We start from the raw sequence: 19,475 nt of genomic DNA on the forward strand, positions 1-19,475 counted from the left end.
GGCCAGTTTACTGTGATCTGGAGAATTGCAAATAAGCCAACAGGGAAACTAGCCAGTTCTAATCCCCAATTTGGGGAGGGGGGAGGGAATCCCAAAAGTTACTTCAAGTTCTCAAGAAGGTGGCTACAGGATCTCTCCTCCAGCACCTGTTGAATAGAATCTTTGCAATTGCTAAATACATTCTTACAGATTAAAGTTTTATAGAGGGTATCCAAACTAGGAAATTATTCGGACCATCCAGAATCCACCTAATATAGCACTACTTTAACAGTGGATGTTTAAGAGTTTTTATTGCAAGCTTGGGAAGAACTAGGATCATGGATCTCATCATAGGCATATCATACCTCTTTCCATACAAAACACTTATAGTGCACTAGTGGTATAGGAGCAGCTATTGGGAATATTCAGTTTATGAACTAAGATGTCCCCTGCAGCATGGACATTAAAAGGGATGGCAGGAGCAAATTCTGATAGGGAAGTCTGTGGTGAAGGTTGTAGGTTGGTGAATGGGAAGTTTGGTGTTTTCTGACATGACAGTTTTTGTAAGGAAGAACAGAGAATCAAAAAATTAGATAATCATTGTGCACCAGAGAGTAAGAGAGCTGACAAAAATTGAGTTTTAAAAGATTCAGAATCGGTTTAGAAAATTAGTGAAGGATCTTTGCCAGGTTGTTGAATCTGTAAATAATTTGTAGCTAATAATAGAGAAGATAGAATTATCATTACTGAAAACTTCAGTTCATTATGGATAACCTTGTTCAAAGAATATTTGGCCTATATTGGTGACTAGAGATAGATATGTGTGAAAAGGGATGGCTTACATTCATTCATGAAAGGGAGTACGGCTCCTGGCCATCATTTTCTTAGAGCCAGTAAGTTAACCTTTTTAACAAAATCATTGTCATTGCAGCCTTCATAACAGAGGCAGACATGGATAAGAATACAATTACCGAGTTTTGGTGCAATTTAATTCTGACTTGCAATGTGACCATATATGGGGTTTCCTCTCTTCAGATGAAACAGAATAAGGGAAAAAAATGAGGAAAATAGGTTTGTTAATTAGAAGCATAGTAGAGGTCACTAAAACACTGGGGCTTAGGGAGCAGCTGAGTGAATAATGCATGTTGTCTGGAAACACCCAAGGGAAAATTGTGGGCAAAAGTAGTATGCAGACATACAGTGGAGGGAATAAATTTGAATTCTGTCATACTAGAAGAAATACAATGGATGACACTAAAAAGGGGGTATTAGTCAACTGAATGTAGATTGGAGCCTGCCCACTTGGGTATTTAGGTATATGGGTACATTTCTTCATGCAGCACTTCATCACATTGCAGTCCATCACTGAAAGTTCAACACTGACACAGATAAACATCTGATAGTTCATTAGTGGGACACTTCATCACTCAGCCAGATAAACACTGAACAGTTATTCAGGTGAAAGTGGCAGAAAGCTAAAATTTCCTTGTCATCAAGCAGATGAAGCCATTGTGTATGGATTGTGTCCATCAACCAGCAGGGGGAGATACAGAGCACTCAACTTTTCACAGTGCCTCATGGCCAGCTAGCTCCACTGCCTCTTCAGTGTTCTCTATCTCCCCAAGCAGGGTGGCTGCAGCTTCTTCGAGCTCCATAAAAAATCTGCCTGGGGGGGTGGCTCCTGGCTTGCCAGTTGTTATCCAGGGTGTTAGAGGCTATAGCAGCTTCACTTTGAAGGCACATAGGTCAGCCCTTTCCCTGCCTTACCCATGCCCCTGTGGATGTGGACATATTAGCTTGCTTTTCCCTGTCCTTTCCCACTCAGTGGATGCAGGCACATTGGTTCACCTTTCCCTGCCTTTCCCACTTATCTGAGCGTCCGGAGTGTTTTTATTTACCTCTTTTGCCTCTGCTTTCCTCACAGTGTTAAAAATAAATAATTAATTAAAGTCGCGTCGCGCTTTAGCGCAGCGATCTTGGAAAAGAGTTTTTTTTTTTTCTTGAGATTCTTCTGCAGGACTGGAGCTGTGATACTCGGTCTAGTGAGGTAAGAGTGTTTTCTGACTCCTCCGGGGTGGGCCCGTGATCGGGACGTTTTTGGCGCAAACCGCCATTTTTGAATTTTACCGCCGTTTTTGGCGATGGCTGCGGAGACTGTAAAGCGCTGTTCTAAATGTGGCAAGCGCAAATCAGCGGCGGGGCTCTGTAATTCGTGCTGTACAGATGGTAGAGCCGGCCCGAGCATGGCGAGCGGCGATCTTTCGCGCTCTGAGCTGGCAGCGGGCACCATTTTGGATTTTCCACATGGCGCGGCCTCCATTGCGACAGAGAGCCCTGAATCCGGGAGGGGGGGGCCCTCTGAGTGAGGCTAATAATAGAGCTGATTGCCCTGGGCAGGATCCGGGTGGTCAGGGAGCGGTTTTCTCCCCTGATCTTGTTTTAAATCTGCATAGGGCATACATGCTTAAAAGAGCTCTTCCACAGGGATATTCGGACCCTTTGCCCCCCCCCCCCCCCCCCCCCCCCCCCCGGTGGATCCTGGCCTTTTGGAGTTGGCTTTGCCTGTTTCTTATCCTCCTGATAAACGCAGAAGGGCTAATTACCCTTCTGAGTGTGGCGCACCCCCTTTCCCCCCCCCCCCCCCCCCCCCATGGTCGGGCTATGAGGATTCTGAGGGGTCTGGCGGAACTTCTTGGGTTGAAGGAGCCAGAGTCGGGTGCAGAATTGCCACAGGAGCTTGATGATCCGTCTGCGGTGAGGATTTTCCACCGCGAGGAGCTGCCAGCGCTTATTTCAGATGCCTTACAAGCCCTCTCGATTGAAGATCCTGGGAGTGGCACAGCCTCCTCTGTTAATCCAAGGATGGCTAGTACCAGAAAGCCTGCTCGAGCCTTTCCTTTACATGACTCCATCCAAGAGCTTATTTCGGCTCAATGGGCTGACCCCGAGGGACCTTTGAAGGTTGCCAGGGCTATGGGGCAATTATGCTCTCTGAGTGAGGAACATTTGGCTCACTTTGCAATGCCTAAAGTGGATGCCCTGGTCACGGCTGTGACAAAGAGAACTACCCTCCCTGTTGAAGGAGGTGTTGCCCTGAAGGATATTCAAGACCACAGGCTTGATTCAGCTCTGAAGCGGTCCTTTGATTTGGCAGGTCTCACTGTTCGGGCATCTGCATGCAGTTGTTATGCTGCTAGAGCCTGCCTGGCTTGGTTACAGCAGGCAGTGGAACAGCCCGGTGATGGAGCGGAGACCTTATCTGAAGTGGCTCCGCGGATGGAGTCGGCCTTGTTCTTTTTGGCTGACGCCCTTTAAGATATGGTCAGAGCCTCGGCTAAACAAATGGCTGTAGCAGTGGCAGCTCGCCGCACTCTTTGGCTACGACATTGGGCGGCGGAGATGGCCTCTAAGCAAAGGTTGGTGAAGTTGCCCTTTCAAGGCCTTCTCCTGTTTGGTGAGGAGCTGGAAAACATTGTTAAAGGCCTGGGGGATTCCAAACCTCAGCGCTTGCCCGAAGATAGGCCGAAGCCTTCCTCTAAGGGTCAGGCGGTCTGCTCCTCTTACAGACCTCGCTTCCATGAAGCTAGAAGGTACCGCTCGGGGTGTGCTGCTGGGTTCACTTCGCATGCCCGCTTTCAGCAGAGAAACTCCTTTCGCTCGGACAAACGTTCAGCAGCTGCTGGTTCAAGGCCTGGAGTTCAGGGGCGACCCTCTCAATGATGTTCTGGCCCCCTCCTCGTTTCCTGTCATCGGAGGAAGACTTTCCCTCTTTTTCGAGGAGTGGGCCAAAATCTCCGCAGATCAGTGGGTCTTGGACCTTATCAGAGACGGATACCGAATAGAATTTGATGCCCCGGTGAGAGACGTGTTTGTGGAGTCCCGATGCGGTTCTGCCGCCAAACGGGCGGCGGTAGAGGAGACTGTGCACAGTCTGTGCCAGATAGGGGCTGTGACCCCGATGCCTCCCGCCGAACAAGGTCTAGGCCGCTACTCCATTTACTTTGTGGTGCCACGAAAAGGCGGGTCTTTTCGCCCGATCCTGGACTTAAAAGAGCTAAACAAGTCCCTAAGAGTGCGGCATTTTCACATGGAAACCCTGTGCTCCGTCATTGCGGCGGTACAGCCAGGAGAGTTTTTCACATCTCTGGACCTGAAAGAAGCTTACTTGCACATACTAATTTGGCCCCCGCACCAGAAGTTTCTGCGGTTTGCGGTGTTGGGAAAACATTTCCAGTTTTGGGCCTTGCCTTTTGGCCTCGCCAGAGTTCCCCGAACCTTCTCCAAGGTAATGGTGGTAGTAACTGCCTTTCTCAGGCGAGCGGGTATCCGGGATCACCCGTACCTAGACGACTGGCTCATCAGAGCAGACTCAGAAAAAGAGAGTCATCTAGCTACAGCCAGAGTTGTTTCAGTCCTTCAATCTCTGGGCTGGGTCGTCAATATGGCCAAAAGTTACCTGACCCCCTCGCAATCTCTAGAATATCTGGGGGCCATGTTCGACACAGCCTCGGGCTATGTGTTTCTTCCCGAGCAAAGGCGGTGCAAGCTTCAGATTCAGGTCCGTCTGCTCCTGAGGATGCCACGCCCGCGAGCTTGGGACAGCTGTTGGGATCGATGACAGCCACCTTGGAAGTGGTGCCATGGGCGAGAGCGCACCTGAGACCTCTACAGTATTCTCTACTTCAACGATGGTCTCCAGTATCTCAGGATTATCAGTGCAGACTTTCTTGGCTCCCTGCGGCCCACCTCAGTATGGAGTGGTGGCTCTTGGACAGCATGTTGCTGCAGGGAATGCCGCTGGCGCTCCCCGATTGGTCCTAGTGGTGACAGATGCCAGCCTGAAGGGCTGGGGCGCACATTGCCAGGGGAAGCATGCCCAGAGTCTGTGGATGTCCGACGAGTCGGAGTGGTCTATCAACCGCCTGGAGTTGAAAGCGGTGTTTTTGGCTCTTCTGGCCTTTCAAGTGACTCTGGAAGGATTGGCTGTCCGAGTGATGTCGGACAACACGACAGCAGTGGCCTACATAAATCGACAAGGCGGCACTCAGTGCAGAGCTCTAGCCGCGCAGGCTGAACAAATTTGCCACTGGGCCGAGCTGCATCTACAGTCCCTGTCAGCAGCTCACATTGCAGGTCAGAGCAACGTGCAAGCCGACTATCTAAGCAGGCATCAGATCGATCCAGCGGAGTGGGAACTAGCAGACGATGTATTCCTGCAGATATGTGCCAAATGGGGCAAGCCAGTGATGGATCTTCTGGCGACCAGTTCCAATGCCAAAGTCCCGTGCTTCTTCAGCAGACGGAGGGATCTTCGCTCTGCCGGGTTGGATGCCTTGGTTCAGTCCTGGCCCCTGGGCTTGCTGTATGTCTTCCCTCCGTGGCCCTTGATAGGGCGAGTGCTCCTGCGGATTCAGCTGCATCCAGGAGCAGTGGTGCTCATCGCCCCAGATTGGCCCAGGAGGCCTTGGTATGCGGGACCTCCGACGGATGCTATTGGAGGCTCCCTTTCCGTTACCTCTGGTTCCGCACCTGTTGTCACAGGGTCCGGTGGCCATGGAGGATGCCTGCCGCTTTGGTCTTATGGCATGGCGATTGAGAGGGCGCAATTGAGAAATAAAGGCTACTCAAATAAGGTAATTTCCACTCTCCTGCAGGCCCGTAAGCGCTCCACTTCCGTGGCTTATGCCAGGATTTGGCGCCAGTTTGAAGTCTGGTGTGTTTCAAGAGCGCTTTCTCCGTTGCGGGCTCCTGTCTCGCCTATTCTGGACTTTGTGCAGGATGGTGTACAAAAAGGCTTGGCCTATAATTCCCTGCGGGTGCAAGTGACAGCATTGGCCTCCCTGCGTGGCAAGGTCGAAGGCGTGTCCTTAGCTGCTCTTCCAGATGTGGCACGGTTTCTTAGAGGGGTGCTTCGGCTCCGTCCTCCCATGCTGGCACCTTGTCCAGCTTGGAACCTGGGGTTAGTATTGAAGGCCCTTCAGGGGGCTCCCTTTGAACCGCTTCGGTGTGCTTCAGAGAAAGATTTGACACTGAAGGCCGTCTTTTTAGTGGCCATTACCTGGGCGAGACGGGTGTCAGAGCTCCAGGCGCTGTCCTGTAGAGACCCTTTTCTGCAATTCTCAGAGTCAGGGGTCACAGTTCGGACCGTGCCTTCCTTCATGCCTAAGGTGGTTTCAGCGTTTCACCTAAACCAGCCTGTTTTTCTTCCCTCCTTTGTTGAGGAGGAGTTTCCAGATTCATTTGGGCAGTTGCACCTTTTGGATGTGCGCAGGACTCTGTTGCAGTATCTGTGAATTACAAATTCTTTCAGGACCTCTGATCATCTTTTTGTGCTGTTTGCAGGTCCTCGCAGAGGGTCTTCAGCGTCTAAAACCACTATTGCCCGTTGGCTCAAAGAAGCTATCTTTTCAGCATATCTGCTGTCTGGCCGGGCTCCGCCTGAAGCCTTTAAGGCACATTCCACAAGAGTGATTTCCTCTTCCTGGGCGGAAACTGGAGCACTATCTCTTCATGAGATTTGCAGTGCTGCAACATGGGCTTCTAAGCTCTCTTTCGCCCGACATTACAGGCTGGATGTGGCTGCCAGGAGGGATGCACGTTTTGGAGCACTGGTGCTAGCGCGTGGTGTGGCTTGTTCCCACCCTATTTAGGGATTGCTTTGTTACATCCCATACGTAATGGCTTCATCTGCTTGATGACAAGGAAGGGAAAATTAGGTTCTTACCATGATAATTTTCTTTCCTTTAGTCATAGCAGATGAAGCCATGAGCCCTCCCTATATGATTGTATTGCAGTGATTCTGATTTTAGGTGCTGTTCTTGTTTCCTGAAGTTATATTCCTTCCTTGGGGAGTCGGAAAACAGTCTTCAGGATTCTTGTTACAGTTATAGGAGGATGAGTTCATTCCCGCCAGTTCATGTTTTGGGAGGATGAGTTTATTCCCTCCAGGAGGATGCAAGTATTCCCTCCGTTTATACAAAGTGGAGGACGAGTTTATTCCCTCCAGGAGGATGAGTTCATTCCCTCCTTTTTTGAGTTCATGCCCTTGTTAAGGGGCCATCGTTCGCTGTGAGGAAAGTTCATGTTATTCCCATTGCGGTTTGCCATACTGCTTTGGAAGCTTCAAATACTGAAGAGGCAGTGGAGCTGGCTGACCATGAGGCACTGTGAAAAGTTGAGTGCTCTCTATCTCCCCCTGCTGGTTGATGGACACAACCCATACGTAATGGCTTCATCTGCTATGACTAAAGGAAAGAAAATTATCATGGTAAGAACCTAATTTTCCCATTCAATTTCTATGCACAAAAAACTTGTACGCAAAGGTGTTTGAGCCAGATAAAGCACCTGACAAATCAAAAACTGAAGAAAGGTATTTACATTTAAAATAAGACATGGCAGATTGAGCAAAGAATAATTAAATTACTGTGAACTAGTCGGTCTCTATTTTTGTTCTTCTTAGTTCATATAAACAAAAATCCAGAAAAGAGATTTGTATTTAAAATAGGTTGTGGCAGTCAATCACATATTGCGTAATGCACAATAAATAATTAAATTACCTTGATGAAATATCTGCAGTGGTGAAGTGTCGCTGATGGAATTCTTTAGTGATGAACTGCAGAGTGGAGAATTCTCAAGTATTTATGTGGTTCAGTGATGAACTTTCATGTGATTAAATGTCACCAAACCAGAAATTTGGTAGAAATAGAGAAGTCCTGGACTCTCTCATTGGGTTTGCGGAACCAGGAGTTTGCATTAGAGGGAAGGCTCAGAGCCAGCACAAGCAAGGGGGAATGAGTTGCTTCTTACTGCCAGCGAAGACCTAAAGGATTTAAAGGTACCGGGGGTCAGGGGTTGGGGAAGTGGAATTAAATGACCATCTCTGATCGCCTGGGGTAAGGGGAGGGAGAGATGCTGGGGGGGGGGGGGGGGGCAGGGTTGTTGTGCCCACCCAAAATCGGGTGTCTGGCTATGCCCCTGGTTCAGTATTAAAGTCCAGTAGAAACCAAATCGCAATAAGTCTAGAGTCCTGGACTTGAAGAAGCCTAACTTAAGGGTAAGTGATTTTCAGAAATGAGGTGGGTTATGGAGTTAGTATTTAAAAGCATTTGTTTCCTGTGGCATTGCCAACTACATTTATTTATTTATAAATATCTTCATTTACATTCATGCATAAACACAAATATAAGAAATTCTGGAAAATTCAATAATTAAGAATGCTCATAAAAGGAAAGGAAAAATATTTGTTATTAAGTCCACAATAATGGTATCCAAGATGAAAGAAAACCTATTAATTATCTTTTTTTAAAGAAAAATGCAGAAGCAGAGAGGATCTACTTTGAGTGCAGCCGATGCATAATAGTACAATCAGGGTTAACAATTCTACTCTTTACTGGAAATAAACTCAAGAAGTTTCTCAGGTTCAAAGAAAATATAATTTAAAGAATTAAAGGCTACGACACACCTACAGGGATACTTAAGCAGAAAAGATCCTTCTATTCCTAACAACCTAGATTTTAACACAAGAAATTCTTTTCTCCTTTTCTGAGTATCCCTGGATAAGTTGGGAAATATTTGGATTTTAGATCCTAAGAACACTTCATTTATATGGCGAAAATATAACTTAAACACATTATTACGATCCAGCTCGAGCGCAAATGTTGCTAGCATAGTGGTTCTTTCTGTTATTGTTTCCAAAGAGTTTTGAAGAAATTCAGTTAAATTCAAATCCGGTAAGGGAGAAGATCTCACATTGCTTATTCCTGTTTTATATTGTATTCTTGTTATTGTTGGAGTATTCTCAACAGGAATCAGCAATATTTCCCTTAAATATTTCTTAAACATCTCCATTGGTGAAATCAAAGGTGTTTTAGGAAAATTCAATATTCTCAAATTATTTCTCCTAATTTGATTTTCCAAGTGTTCAATTTTCCGAGACTGAAGAGTTTTCTCCTTAGCTACTATGGCTGAAAATTTTTTAAAACTTAATACCTCATTATCAAGAGCCTCTAATTTAGTGTCATAAGTCTCAAGCCTACCTGAAAAACGCTCCTGAGCCTGCTTAATCTCTGCCATTTCTCCTCGCGTGGAGTTTGTAACCTGTTGCAAGATAGAATTCAAACCCTGAATCGCATCCCATAAACTCTCAAGGGTAACAACAGCCGGTATATTCCCGGAGAGGTTCTCCTGAGCAACCAGCGGCAGACCTCGCATAGTCTGTCCTGCCTGTGCTGATATTCTAACTGGAGAAGAAGTGGCAACGGGGCTTCCTACCACAGCTGCCAGGGTGTGTCCAACTTCGGGAACTCCACAGCGCTGTGCATCCGGTACCGCCATTCCTTCACCGGGTCGCGGGGGAGCTGCAAAGGAGGGAGGACTAAGCGAGACTCCCTCTGTACTATGTCCCAGCATCTCAGCTGGAATCATCGAAGCACTCTCTGGAGGTCCCGGTGTGCGCACCACCATTGCGTCCAAAGTCCCCTGCCGCATGGTGGAAGATTCCATCCGACTCGAGGAGGTGAGTACAGAGGTTTTCCCCTTTCTCTTCCCCATTATGGTTAAGAAAGGTCCAATGCGTTAGAGAACAGCGTTCAGGAGCTGCTTACACGCACGTCTGCTTCAGGCGCCATCTTGGATTTGTCTTGGCAGACCCGCCAACTACATTTTTAAAACAGCACTGAATAAACATATAACTTTGACCATTTAAAATACTAAACAGCCAAAGCTGCATATATTTAAAAAAAAAAAAAAAAAAAAAAAAGATGTGCTTTGGGATTTGCTGATGGCAATGTTATCTATTCAACTGCTAAATGAATAATGTGTTTAACTCTGATCACATGAATAGTATGTATAACTTAAGAAATCTGTTAACATTTATAAATGAATAGTTTTATGTTGATTAGTTTAACAGTGGCACTTGTAAATTAATCATTGCTTATAATCCACATAACATGAAAATGATTTCTTATCTATTTAAAGTTATGCCAACCTGCCAAAATCTGCAATAGGGCAGAAATCCCTGATGATAAGGGTAGTATGAGGGCGGGATCTAGCAAAACTTAAAGAATGGTCCAGATATTGGCAGCTAAGATTTAATTATAAAAAATGTAGGGTTATACATTTAGGCTACAAAAACTTAGGGGAGCAGTGCAGTTTAGGGGATGAAGTACTTGTGTGCATAAAAAAGTGCGGAACTTGGGATTGATCATATGTGATAATCTTAAAGTGGCCAAACAGGTTGTAAAGGCGACAGCGAAAGCTGGAAGGATGCTTGGTGCCATAGGAAGAGGAATGACCAGTAGGAAAAAGGAGGTGATAGTGCCTCTGTATAAGTTTCTGGTGAGGCCTCATTTAGAGTACTGGAGAAGCAGCACTGCATACTTTAGACTGCAAGCATGCTTGGTGTTTTATTTGGAGTGTACTAAACCTCATAGAAGTCCTCCCAGGTTTTTGTGTCTTTCGACTCTAACAGATTAGGGATTCCTATCACCAAACATATTATCTTCCCTTGATTGACTAAGTGTATCTCCTCCACGTGTGCTCAGGCTGGGCTGACACTTCACGGCCGTGTTACTGCTCATAATGTAAAAGCCATGGCTGCTTCAGTAGCCCATTTCCATTCTCCTTCCATAGAAGACATTTGCAAAGCAACAACGTAGTCTTTCATCCACACTTGTACTGCTCACTACTGTCTAGAACAGAATTCCAGGCAGGATAGCCAGTTTGGACAAGCAGTCCTGCAAAATCTTTTAACTATTTGAAAGTCAACTCCACCCATCGGCCCTTTCTTGCCACCAGGCTCACATTCTCCTTCAGTTTCCAAGTAAATTAATAACATTGTGAGCCTGGTAGCTAGTGAATCCCACATATGAGAATAAAATGCCTGGTTTTCCTTGGAGAAAGCATAGTTACTTACATGTAGCAGGTGTTTTCTGAGGACAGCAATCATATATTCTCTCATCCCTCCCGCCGTCCCTTGGAGTTTTCTTCTTAGCTTTTGTACTGTACTGCTTGTCCTGTTCTCGAGCATTTGGCAGGATGGCACCCACTCATGTATGGTGAGGGGCACTGCCTTAAAGATTTAAGCTATCCTTGGTGATCACCTGCTTACCGGTAAGTAACTATGCTTTTTGCTAAAAGATGCTGAGAGGAAAGGCCTTGTTTTGGTCCAGACCCTGAGCATCAGGCAGTGGTGACTTTCAGTGCAACACCTGATTAGATTTAAAGGCACACCAGTAAGCCATAGTATACTGGTTGGGAAATGCTGATTTAGAGTAAAAGAATAAATAAACTTGCTTAGTTTATGCTGCCATAGATTTGCTGATTTAGAGTAAAAGAATAAATAAACTTGCTTAGTTTATGCTGCCATAGATTTGCTAATTTAAGTGCTGACTATGAAGAATCTTGCATCAAGGATTTTACTGTCTTTCATTTGTCTGTCTGTTCTACTATAATGATACCAGACTCTAAAGCATGAAAGCCAAACAAACCTAATTAAGAAATTTAAGCACAGTTTAGATTGACTTTTGACCACAGAACATGCAAACTAGCTTCTACCTGCCGGACTGTAATGCTAAGCAAATAATTGGTTGCAGTCTCCTTTTTACAGCTGAAATATCTTTGGTTTTAGGCTATGAATCGATCACTTCCCAATGTGATCCTTGGAGGCTATGGCACAACTTCAACTGCTGGTGGGAAACCGATGGAGATTACTGGCACCCATACTGAAATCAATCTAGAAAATGCTATTGAAATGATAAAGGAAGCAAATAACATAATCATTACTCCAGGTATGATAAGGAATTATTAACTTTTAGTTCACAACCTTTTTTTTCTGACTTGAGTCCTGCATCACTAATAATAATAGCTACATTGATCTAAAACTTACTATAATATAATAGTGTGACAACTTCTGGCACTACAGTGTAATTTCTTTCATTCCTAATAGCCAGTGCTTCACTCGTCTCAAGGCCCACCTAATGAGTTTTTTAGACAGCCATCCCACTAGTACCTTTATGGATAATCTCTCATACCTTGCATTTTCACTTAATTTAAACTCTCTTTAATGTGATTAATCCCACTTGGTGTAGTTCTTCCCAATCAGTTTCACTTATTTGTTTTCTGTTAAATCTGAATATCTTGACTAGACTGTAAGCTTCAAAGAGAAGAAACTGTCCATTGTATGTGTCTGTAAGTGTTGCATGCACTTGGTAGTGGTGTACTATTACTACTGAAACACACAGCTTCACACACGCTGTGTATTACAATGGATACAAGACACGCTCTAAACCCAGCAGTATCAATTCTTCTTCTTTCTTTTTTTATCTCTTTTTCTTCTTATTTATCCTTTTAAATGGAGAAAAAGGTTTCAGTATCGCCACCCAGCCAACCAGAACTTAACCGACTATAAGGCGTGGGCCCGGCTCACCATCATTTCACCAGAAAAAACTCCACAATAGTCAATATGTGCTCAAAATACTGCTAAGCGTCTCATGAATCCATAGCTCACAGGATTAATATCTATACATTACTTTCTTTTACAGTTGAATAATACGTGACTACTGCCAGTTACTTAACTTAAATTCTCATCAAACTGGCTCTGTCACGTCCGAACACCATTCAAGGGTACTAGGTGTAATTCTAGACTGTGGTCTAAGATTTGAAAAACAAATGAACACACTTAGCAAAAGAATAACTTAGACAACTAAGAGCAATCGGATCACTATTTCAAGAGGAAGACTTTAGGATTCTAGCTGAAGCGGTTCTGCTACTACTACTAAACTATTGCAACTCATTATACCTTCAGATTTCAACCAAACTGCTCAGCTGTCAGCTGATGCAAAATACTGCTGTTCGGTTGGTTTGTGGTCTGGGCTGCTTCGACAGAGAGGTTGAGCGAACTGCTCGTTGTGCCATCACCCAATAGAATTCTGGGTTTTCTGAAAACTGAGGCACAGTGGTAATTATGGACACACAAAAATACACTGAAGAAGGGCACAGACAGCTCTCACACAATATATACTACAGGAAACTAACTGAGGATCCAACACAGGATTATATAAAACAGCTAAAAGACCTTATCAGAACATTTCCTAAACAAGTACAGCCACATCTGAAGAAACTCATACCAAACCAGCCTTCTGTGGGCACATTCTACACGCTACCCAAAATCCACAAACCTGGAAACCCTGGCAGACCAATCATACCGGGTATTGGCACACTCACGGAGGAAATATCTGGGCTCATAGAGGGAATTCTGAAACCTCTCGTGCACAAAACAAACAGCTTCATACAAGATACCACAGACTTTCTGAATAAATTGAAAACTATCAAGCAATTACCACCAAGCACCCTTCTGGTCACGATGGATGTAGAATCACTATACAGCAACATTCCCCATGTGGATGGCATAGCTGCATGTGGGAGGCTCCTAAAAACATCCACACTGGACCATCAATACTCAGCAGAAACTTACAAAATTAATCAAATTTATTTTAACTCACAACTACTGCTTTAAAATGATATCTATCTACAAATAATGGGCACTACGATGGCACCAGGATAGCACCCCAATATGCCAACCTCTTTATGGCTGAGCTGGAAGAGAAGTTTCTGAATACATACCAGACCAAAATACTACCAGTACATCGATGACATTTTTATGATTTAGACTGAGGGGGAAGAAACTCTGAAATAATTTTACAATTCCTTCAATACATACCATCCTACAATCAGATTCAAAATTGACTACTCCCCTGAAAAAGTCAAGTTTTTGGACACCACGGTCTCAATCAGCGATGGCTACATACAGACGTCTGTATACAAGAAACCCACAGACAGATGCAGCTACCTCCACAACTCCAGCTTCCACCCTTCACATACAAAAAGATCCATTATTTACAGCCAAGCCACAAGATACCACTGTATCTGCTCTGACCCAAGGGACAGAGACAGACACCTTGAAATCCTGACCTCATCCTTCGAACAGAAAGGCTACAACCCCAAAATAATCTCCAAGAATATTGCCTCCTCCCTCAAGACACCAAGGGAAAATCTGCTACAGTACAAAGAAAAAAAAAGCCACAGACAGAATCCCTCTTATAGTGACATACAACCCAGAGCTGGAAAAATTAAGAAAAATCCTAAAAGATCTGCAGCCTCTACTCCACTACCTCCCGCAGGAGGGCATAGACGTGACTCATTTGTTTACTCTTTCCAAAAATACTAGGACTAGGGGTTATGCAATGAAGCTACAAAGTAGTAAATTTAAAACAAATTGGAGAAAATATTTCTTCACTCAACGTGTAATTAAACTTTGGAATTCAATGTCAGAGAATGTGGTTAAAACAGCTTTGCGGGGTTTAAAAAATATTTGAATAGCGTCTAAAAAGAAAAATCCATAAGCCATTATTAAGATGGACTTGGGGAAAATCCACTGCTTATATCTAGGATAAGCAGCCTAAAATGTACTGTTGTGGGATCTTGCCAGGTACTTGTGACCTGGATTGGCCACGGTTGCAATCTTAAATTAACATCACTCACTTTTTAAAGCATTTCCTTTCCTCCAGCTTTTTGTGGTGTCTATTGGTATATCCTCAATTTTAAATATAACATAAAGGTGGCAGTATGTTTTCTCCTCTTTATCTGCAGGAGTTCACTAAATTGTAGTTAATCCTCATAACTTTTTCATGAACTCCTGTGGTTTGTCTCCTGCTCTACTGTGTCCATGATCAAGTTCACCATGGGCTTTAATGTGCAGTCGAGGTGTCCTCTACAACGTATGCACTATCACTGCCAAGTTATGGGTGGGCACATTTTGTCCTGGGCGACATGCTGCCCAGTATATATTCTTCCTTTTCTTTCCAGCCATGCTTCAGTTGTATCACCTTGCTGATATTTCATATACAGCAGGGTCACCAAGTAAAAGTACTCTGCTAGACTTGTTAAGAAAACTTTTTCTTCCTTCTCAGAAGTGCAGCAATCCACCAGTTGCTTTTGACCCAAGGGTGGCAATGCACCATTTCACCATGCAAAGCAAGATTTGAGATTCCTTGAAGCATAATGGGGAGATATCTGAAACACAGGTTCAGGGCAGAAGTTTGTTGACATAGATTGAGTGGACCATAAACCCTTTGGACTTAAGAGAAATGATTTGCAGTTTAAACATTAGATAATGAGGAGACATCTGATGCACAGGTTCAGGGCAGAAGTTTGTTGACATAGATTGAGTGAACCATCTGTGGACTTAAGAGAAATGATTTGCAATTTAAAAATTATTTGGATTTCATGGACTTACTTTTGGACCAAATTATTAAAATGTGGTTTCTTTTAAAAATACGTGTGCATTTTACACAAAAGTCTTGAAACACAGAGAAAAATGATCCTCATGAGCTCCTAAGTAATCTAAAGGGGAGCCTGGAAGAATTTCTTCAGTAATTGTTGAAGGTTCTTCATTGTGATTAATTGTGTAGATCAGTGAAATCAGCTCCTACTTTAATGCTTTTTGAATAGTTAGCATAAAGTAAAAAAAAAAAAATGTTCAAGGGTGTTAAGACTTTTGCAAGCTTCTGTAGGTGCTCTACTGTGAAATTACTCCCTCATGTGCACGTTTTTAAACTGTAGAAATTAAATCATTTTGTGATATTCAGCCAATGAGCAGTTTGATCTTTAAAGTTAGAACATTTTTCAAATAGTGGACTCAAGTATGTTAATAGTAAGTTTAAGATCTTTAAGAATGATGTTTTTCTTTGTTACTCTTCTTTATAGAAGTAATATTTCTGTACAACGCTTTTCTGTACAAGCGTTACTTGATATTTAAGTTGAAATTAATAAATAATTAGAAAAAAAAAGTTAGAAAGTTTTGATGGCTAGACATGGTGAGATGACTCGTGTATGTTATGCTTGTTTGATAAATCATAATAAGATTGCAAACTCCTTCTGTGCGGGGGGGGGGGGGGGGGGGGGGGGGAAACTAGGGGAGACAGTAAAAAGTTTTGGTTCTACCCAAAATAGCAGAACCATTTTTGGAGAAAACCAGAACAAGGCTAAACATGAAAAAAAAACAAACAATTCAGCGATCATAAAAGCATATAATTGGAAGATAAATGTCCATCAATAAGAGAGAATCCCAATGGCCTGCAAAAAGTATTTAGGGACTTAGAAGGAGCCACCACAAACATTCCTGAAAACCAACTGGCATACAGATTTGTCTAACTATGTTTTGTTTTGCTTGAGTCAGTCATCAGTTCATGTCAGAATACTGTGCAGCTTCCATTATTTCTGTATCACTGAAATTGGGTACAGGGAAGAAATAGGAAAGGTAGCTAACACACAAACCTTTATTTACATTACTAGTAAAACAGGCCCATTTCTGACACAAATGAAATGGGCGCTAGCAATGTTTTCCTCGGAGTGTGTATGTTTGAGAGAGAGTGAGAGTGTGTATGTGAGAGAGACAGTGTGTGTGAGAGAATGGAGTGTGTGTGTGTGTGTGAGAGAAAGTGTGTGTGAGAGAATGGAGTGTGTGTGTGAGAGAGAAAGTGTGTGTGAGAGATGGAGTGTGTGTGTGAGAGAGAGAGAATGAGTGAGAGACAGAGTGATTGTGTGTGCGAGAGAGAGATAGTGTATGTGAGAGACAGAGAGTGTGTGTGTGTGTGGGGCTCCGAGTTCCATGACCCCCTCCTTCCCTCCCTCCGAGTTCCAGGCCCCCCTTACGTCCGAGGTGCAGGCCTCCCTCCCTCTCCTCTCCTCTCCTCCCTCCCTCTCTCTCCTCTCCTCCCCTCCCTCCCTCTCTCTCCTCCCCTTCAAGTTCTTGGCCCCCCTCTTCCCTCCGAGTTCCATGCCCCCCTCCCTCTCTTCCCCAGCGTGTTCCATGCCCCCCTTTCCTTGGAGTGTGTATGTTTGAGAGAGAGAGTGGATGAGAGATGGAGTGTGTATATGAGAGAGAATGAGTGAGAGACAGACAGTGTGTGTGTGTGTGTGTGTGTGTTTGTGTCAGAGAGAGAGAGTGTGTGTGTGAGTCTGTGTGTGAGAGAGAGTGTATGTGAGAGATAGAGAGTGAGTGTTTGTGTGTGAGAAAGTGAAGCCTTGAAGCATTCGTGCGCTCTGTAAGGCTCCGTCTCCTCAATTGATGACACGTAGTTCCGGAAAGTTGCCGGAATGCTTCAAGGCTTGACGGCTTCACTTTCTCGGCTTCAGAACGTTGGAGGTGCGTTTTATTATATAGGATTATATATCACTTAGAAATATATTTTGCTGCGGGCTTACCTTTTGTTAAACACTAGATAGAATTTACTTCACAAAAAGTGCCTTTTATTTATTTGAGGTATCAAGAGTTAGAAATATTTCAGACTGTGACTGAGAACCATAACAGGATCAAATTACATACATCTCTGTCAACAGGCAGAATCAAATAACCCTCACTTTACCTGATTTTATCTTGAAAGAACACAAATTAAGAAATAAAAAAAGAACAATAAACCCTATTTCCCACCTTCTACCAAATCCCATTAGAGATCAGACCTAAGGTTACCCATCAAACACTTGGGGGTTAAAGCAGGCAGGCAGAATGTTAGACCTGAGAAAGCCACTTCAGGCTGAGCTGCTAATGATCACACCACATCTGACCCTGACATGGTTGCGTACAGAGGCCCACACTCTGTCAAAGCCTGTAATTTTCTGTCAACACTGAGCTGTGATGCTTTCCATATTCTCTTCTTGAGGAAACCTAAAAGATTTATTTGAAATAAGAATTTATTTCATTTAATAAAAAATAGCAAACAAATGTGCATGTCTTTCAGGATATGGTCTGTGTGCAGCCAAAGCTCAGTACCCTATAGCGGATTTGGTGAAGATGCTTCAAGAACAGGGCAAAAGCGTAAGGTAAGTACCATAGGACAAACATGAATGTTGGTAGTACATGGGAATGGTGAAAATAATAAAGATGAGAGATCATTAATTGTAGCACAGGACGGTGGACTATGGAAAAGAATGGTTTACTGGAAGCATAGGTAAAACAAACAAAGGTAAGTTCTGTAGCACATACCTCATTGCTGGCTGCAATGTGCTAACATCAGAAGACCTGTATAGAGAGAGGCATAATACAGTAGCACATGTCATCTGTTGGTAACTATGTAAACACTATAACGTTGCTTGTACCAGAAAAATGTTGAGATCACAGCCTTGGAAGAGTTGTGATTATCCGAGATGTTCTCATTCTCACCAATGAAAAACTTGATTCAGGAAAACCAGACATTATGTATGGTACATGAGAAAAACACAACAATAGCACTGAACCAGAAATGTTAGTACCAAGTGACTGTTCTGTACTGCATATGAAGAAAGAGGTCAAGAGCAAGAATGTTGCAGAAAGGTACTGAAATAGTCCCTGTTGTCTTGGGTACCTGTGGCCAGATGAATAAAAAGTTCCATGTGCATACCGGAGAACTTCCCAAACTGTGGCATTTGATATTAAAGGGGCTGCAAAATCTGCATTTGCGGTTGTGACATGGGAGGGCTGAAAGTCATCAGTTTGCACCTCCTGATGAGCCTGCATTATAATTAGGCCTGTGTGGGCTCCACAGAAGGCAGGGGATGATGGCAACCTTGGCTATGATTCTGTAGGAGGGCTGAAAGGTAATCAGCCAGGGGTCACGTTTTTTCTGTGACCATGATAATGGGGTCATACATAGCCACAGAGAGATTGATAAGCACTGTTATATACCATATGAGCTTCATAAGGCAGCCATATTTTGCAAGTATTAAGAAAAGCACTAGCAGCAAATTTGAGAGATTGAGATTGTACCTGATATACCCTATTTTAAAAATAAAGTTCATGGTATGTGCAAAACAAACACTTGCAATTCAAAAAGAGGTTTTGCAAGGAATGTTGCCAACACAAATATCACAAACACTTTGAGACATATTTTCAAAGTGCTTTGAAAATATGCCTCTTTGCATCATATGTAGAGAATACAACTGAAGTACATTTTTAATTTTTAAAATGTTCAGAAGAGAATAAGGATGGTGGACAACGGGAGAGAGGGAACAGTGTTGGACATGTGGGTGGAAGAGAGGAAAGGAGAGGTGCTGCCCAGGAGGGTGGAAGAAAGAGGGATGTGGGATCCAGGGGCAGAAGGGAATGAGAGAGAGATGCTGGACTTTGGGTGAGAGGGAAGAGAGAGAAATGCTGGCCCCCAGGGGAGGGGACAAGAGAGAAGGGACAGGAAGAAGCTGGGAGGGGGTGGAGGGTGGGAATAGGAGAAAGAACCGATGCTGGGCTAGAAGGGTGAATGAAAGGAGACACTGGGAATGGTGAAACCATGTGGGAGAGGCCATGGTGAGTGGCAACGAAATGAATGAGAGAAGGATAGTGATTTACAGGGGGTAGAAATATGATAATGGGAGTAGATTGAAGATGGAAGGGAATGGAAGGCTGGGGAAGGAGTGAGATGGGGAATAGGAGTTATTGTGTGAAAGAAGGAGAAGGAAATCTGATAAGT

At 43.9% G+C, this 19,475-nt stretch overlaps 1 protein-coding gene across 4 annotated transcripts in view; it reads left to right on the forward strand.

Annotated features, from left to right (window-relative positions):
• The window catches only part of NNT (nicotinamide nucleotide transhydrogenase), a 244,119-nt gene that overhangs the window by 191,156 nt on the left and 33,488 nt on the right, over positions 1 to 19,475 (forward strand). For all 4 annotated transcript variants that reach the window (XM_030193107.1, XM_030193106.1, XM_030193109.1 and 1 more), the window contains 2 exons: positions 11,606 to 11,765; positions 17,775 to 17,856. In XM_030193107.1, coding sequence (XP_030048967.1) covers positions 11,606 to 11,765; positions 17,775 to 17,856 — 242 coding nt within the window. The remainder of the gene's footprint in view (positions 1 to 11,605; positions 11,766 to 17,774; positions 17,857 to 19,475) is intronic.

The sequence above is a fragment of the Microcaecilia unicolor genome, chromosome 2 (assembly GCF_901765095.1).
Source record: "Microcaecilia unicolor chromosome 2, aMicUni1.1, whole genome shotgun sequence".
Taxonomy (NCBI): Eukaryota; Metazoa; Chordata; class Amphibia; order Gymnophiona; family Siphonopidae; genus Microcaecilia; species Microcaecilia unicolor.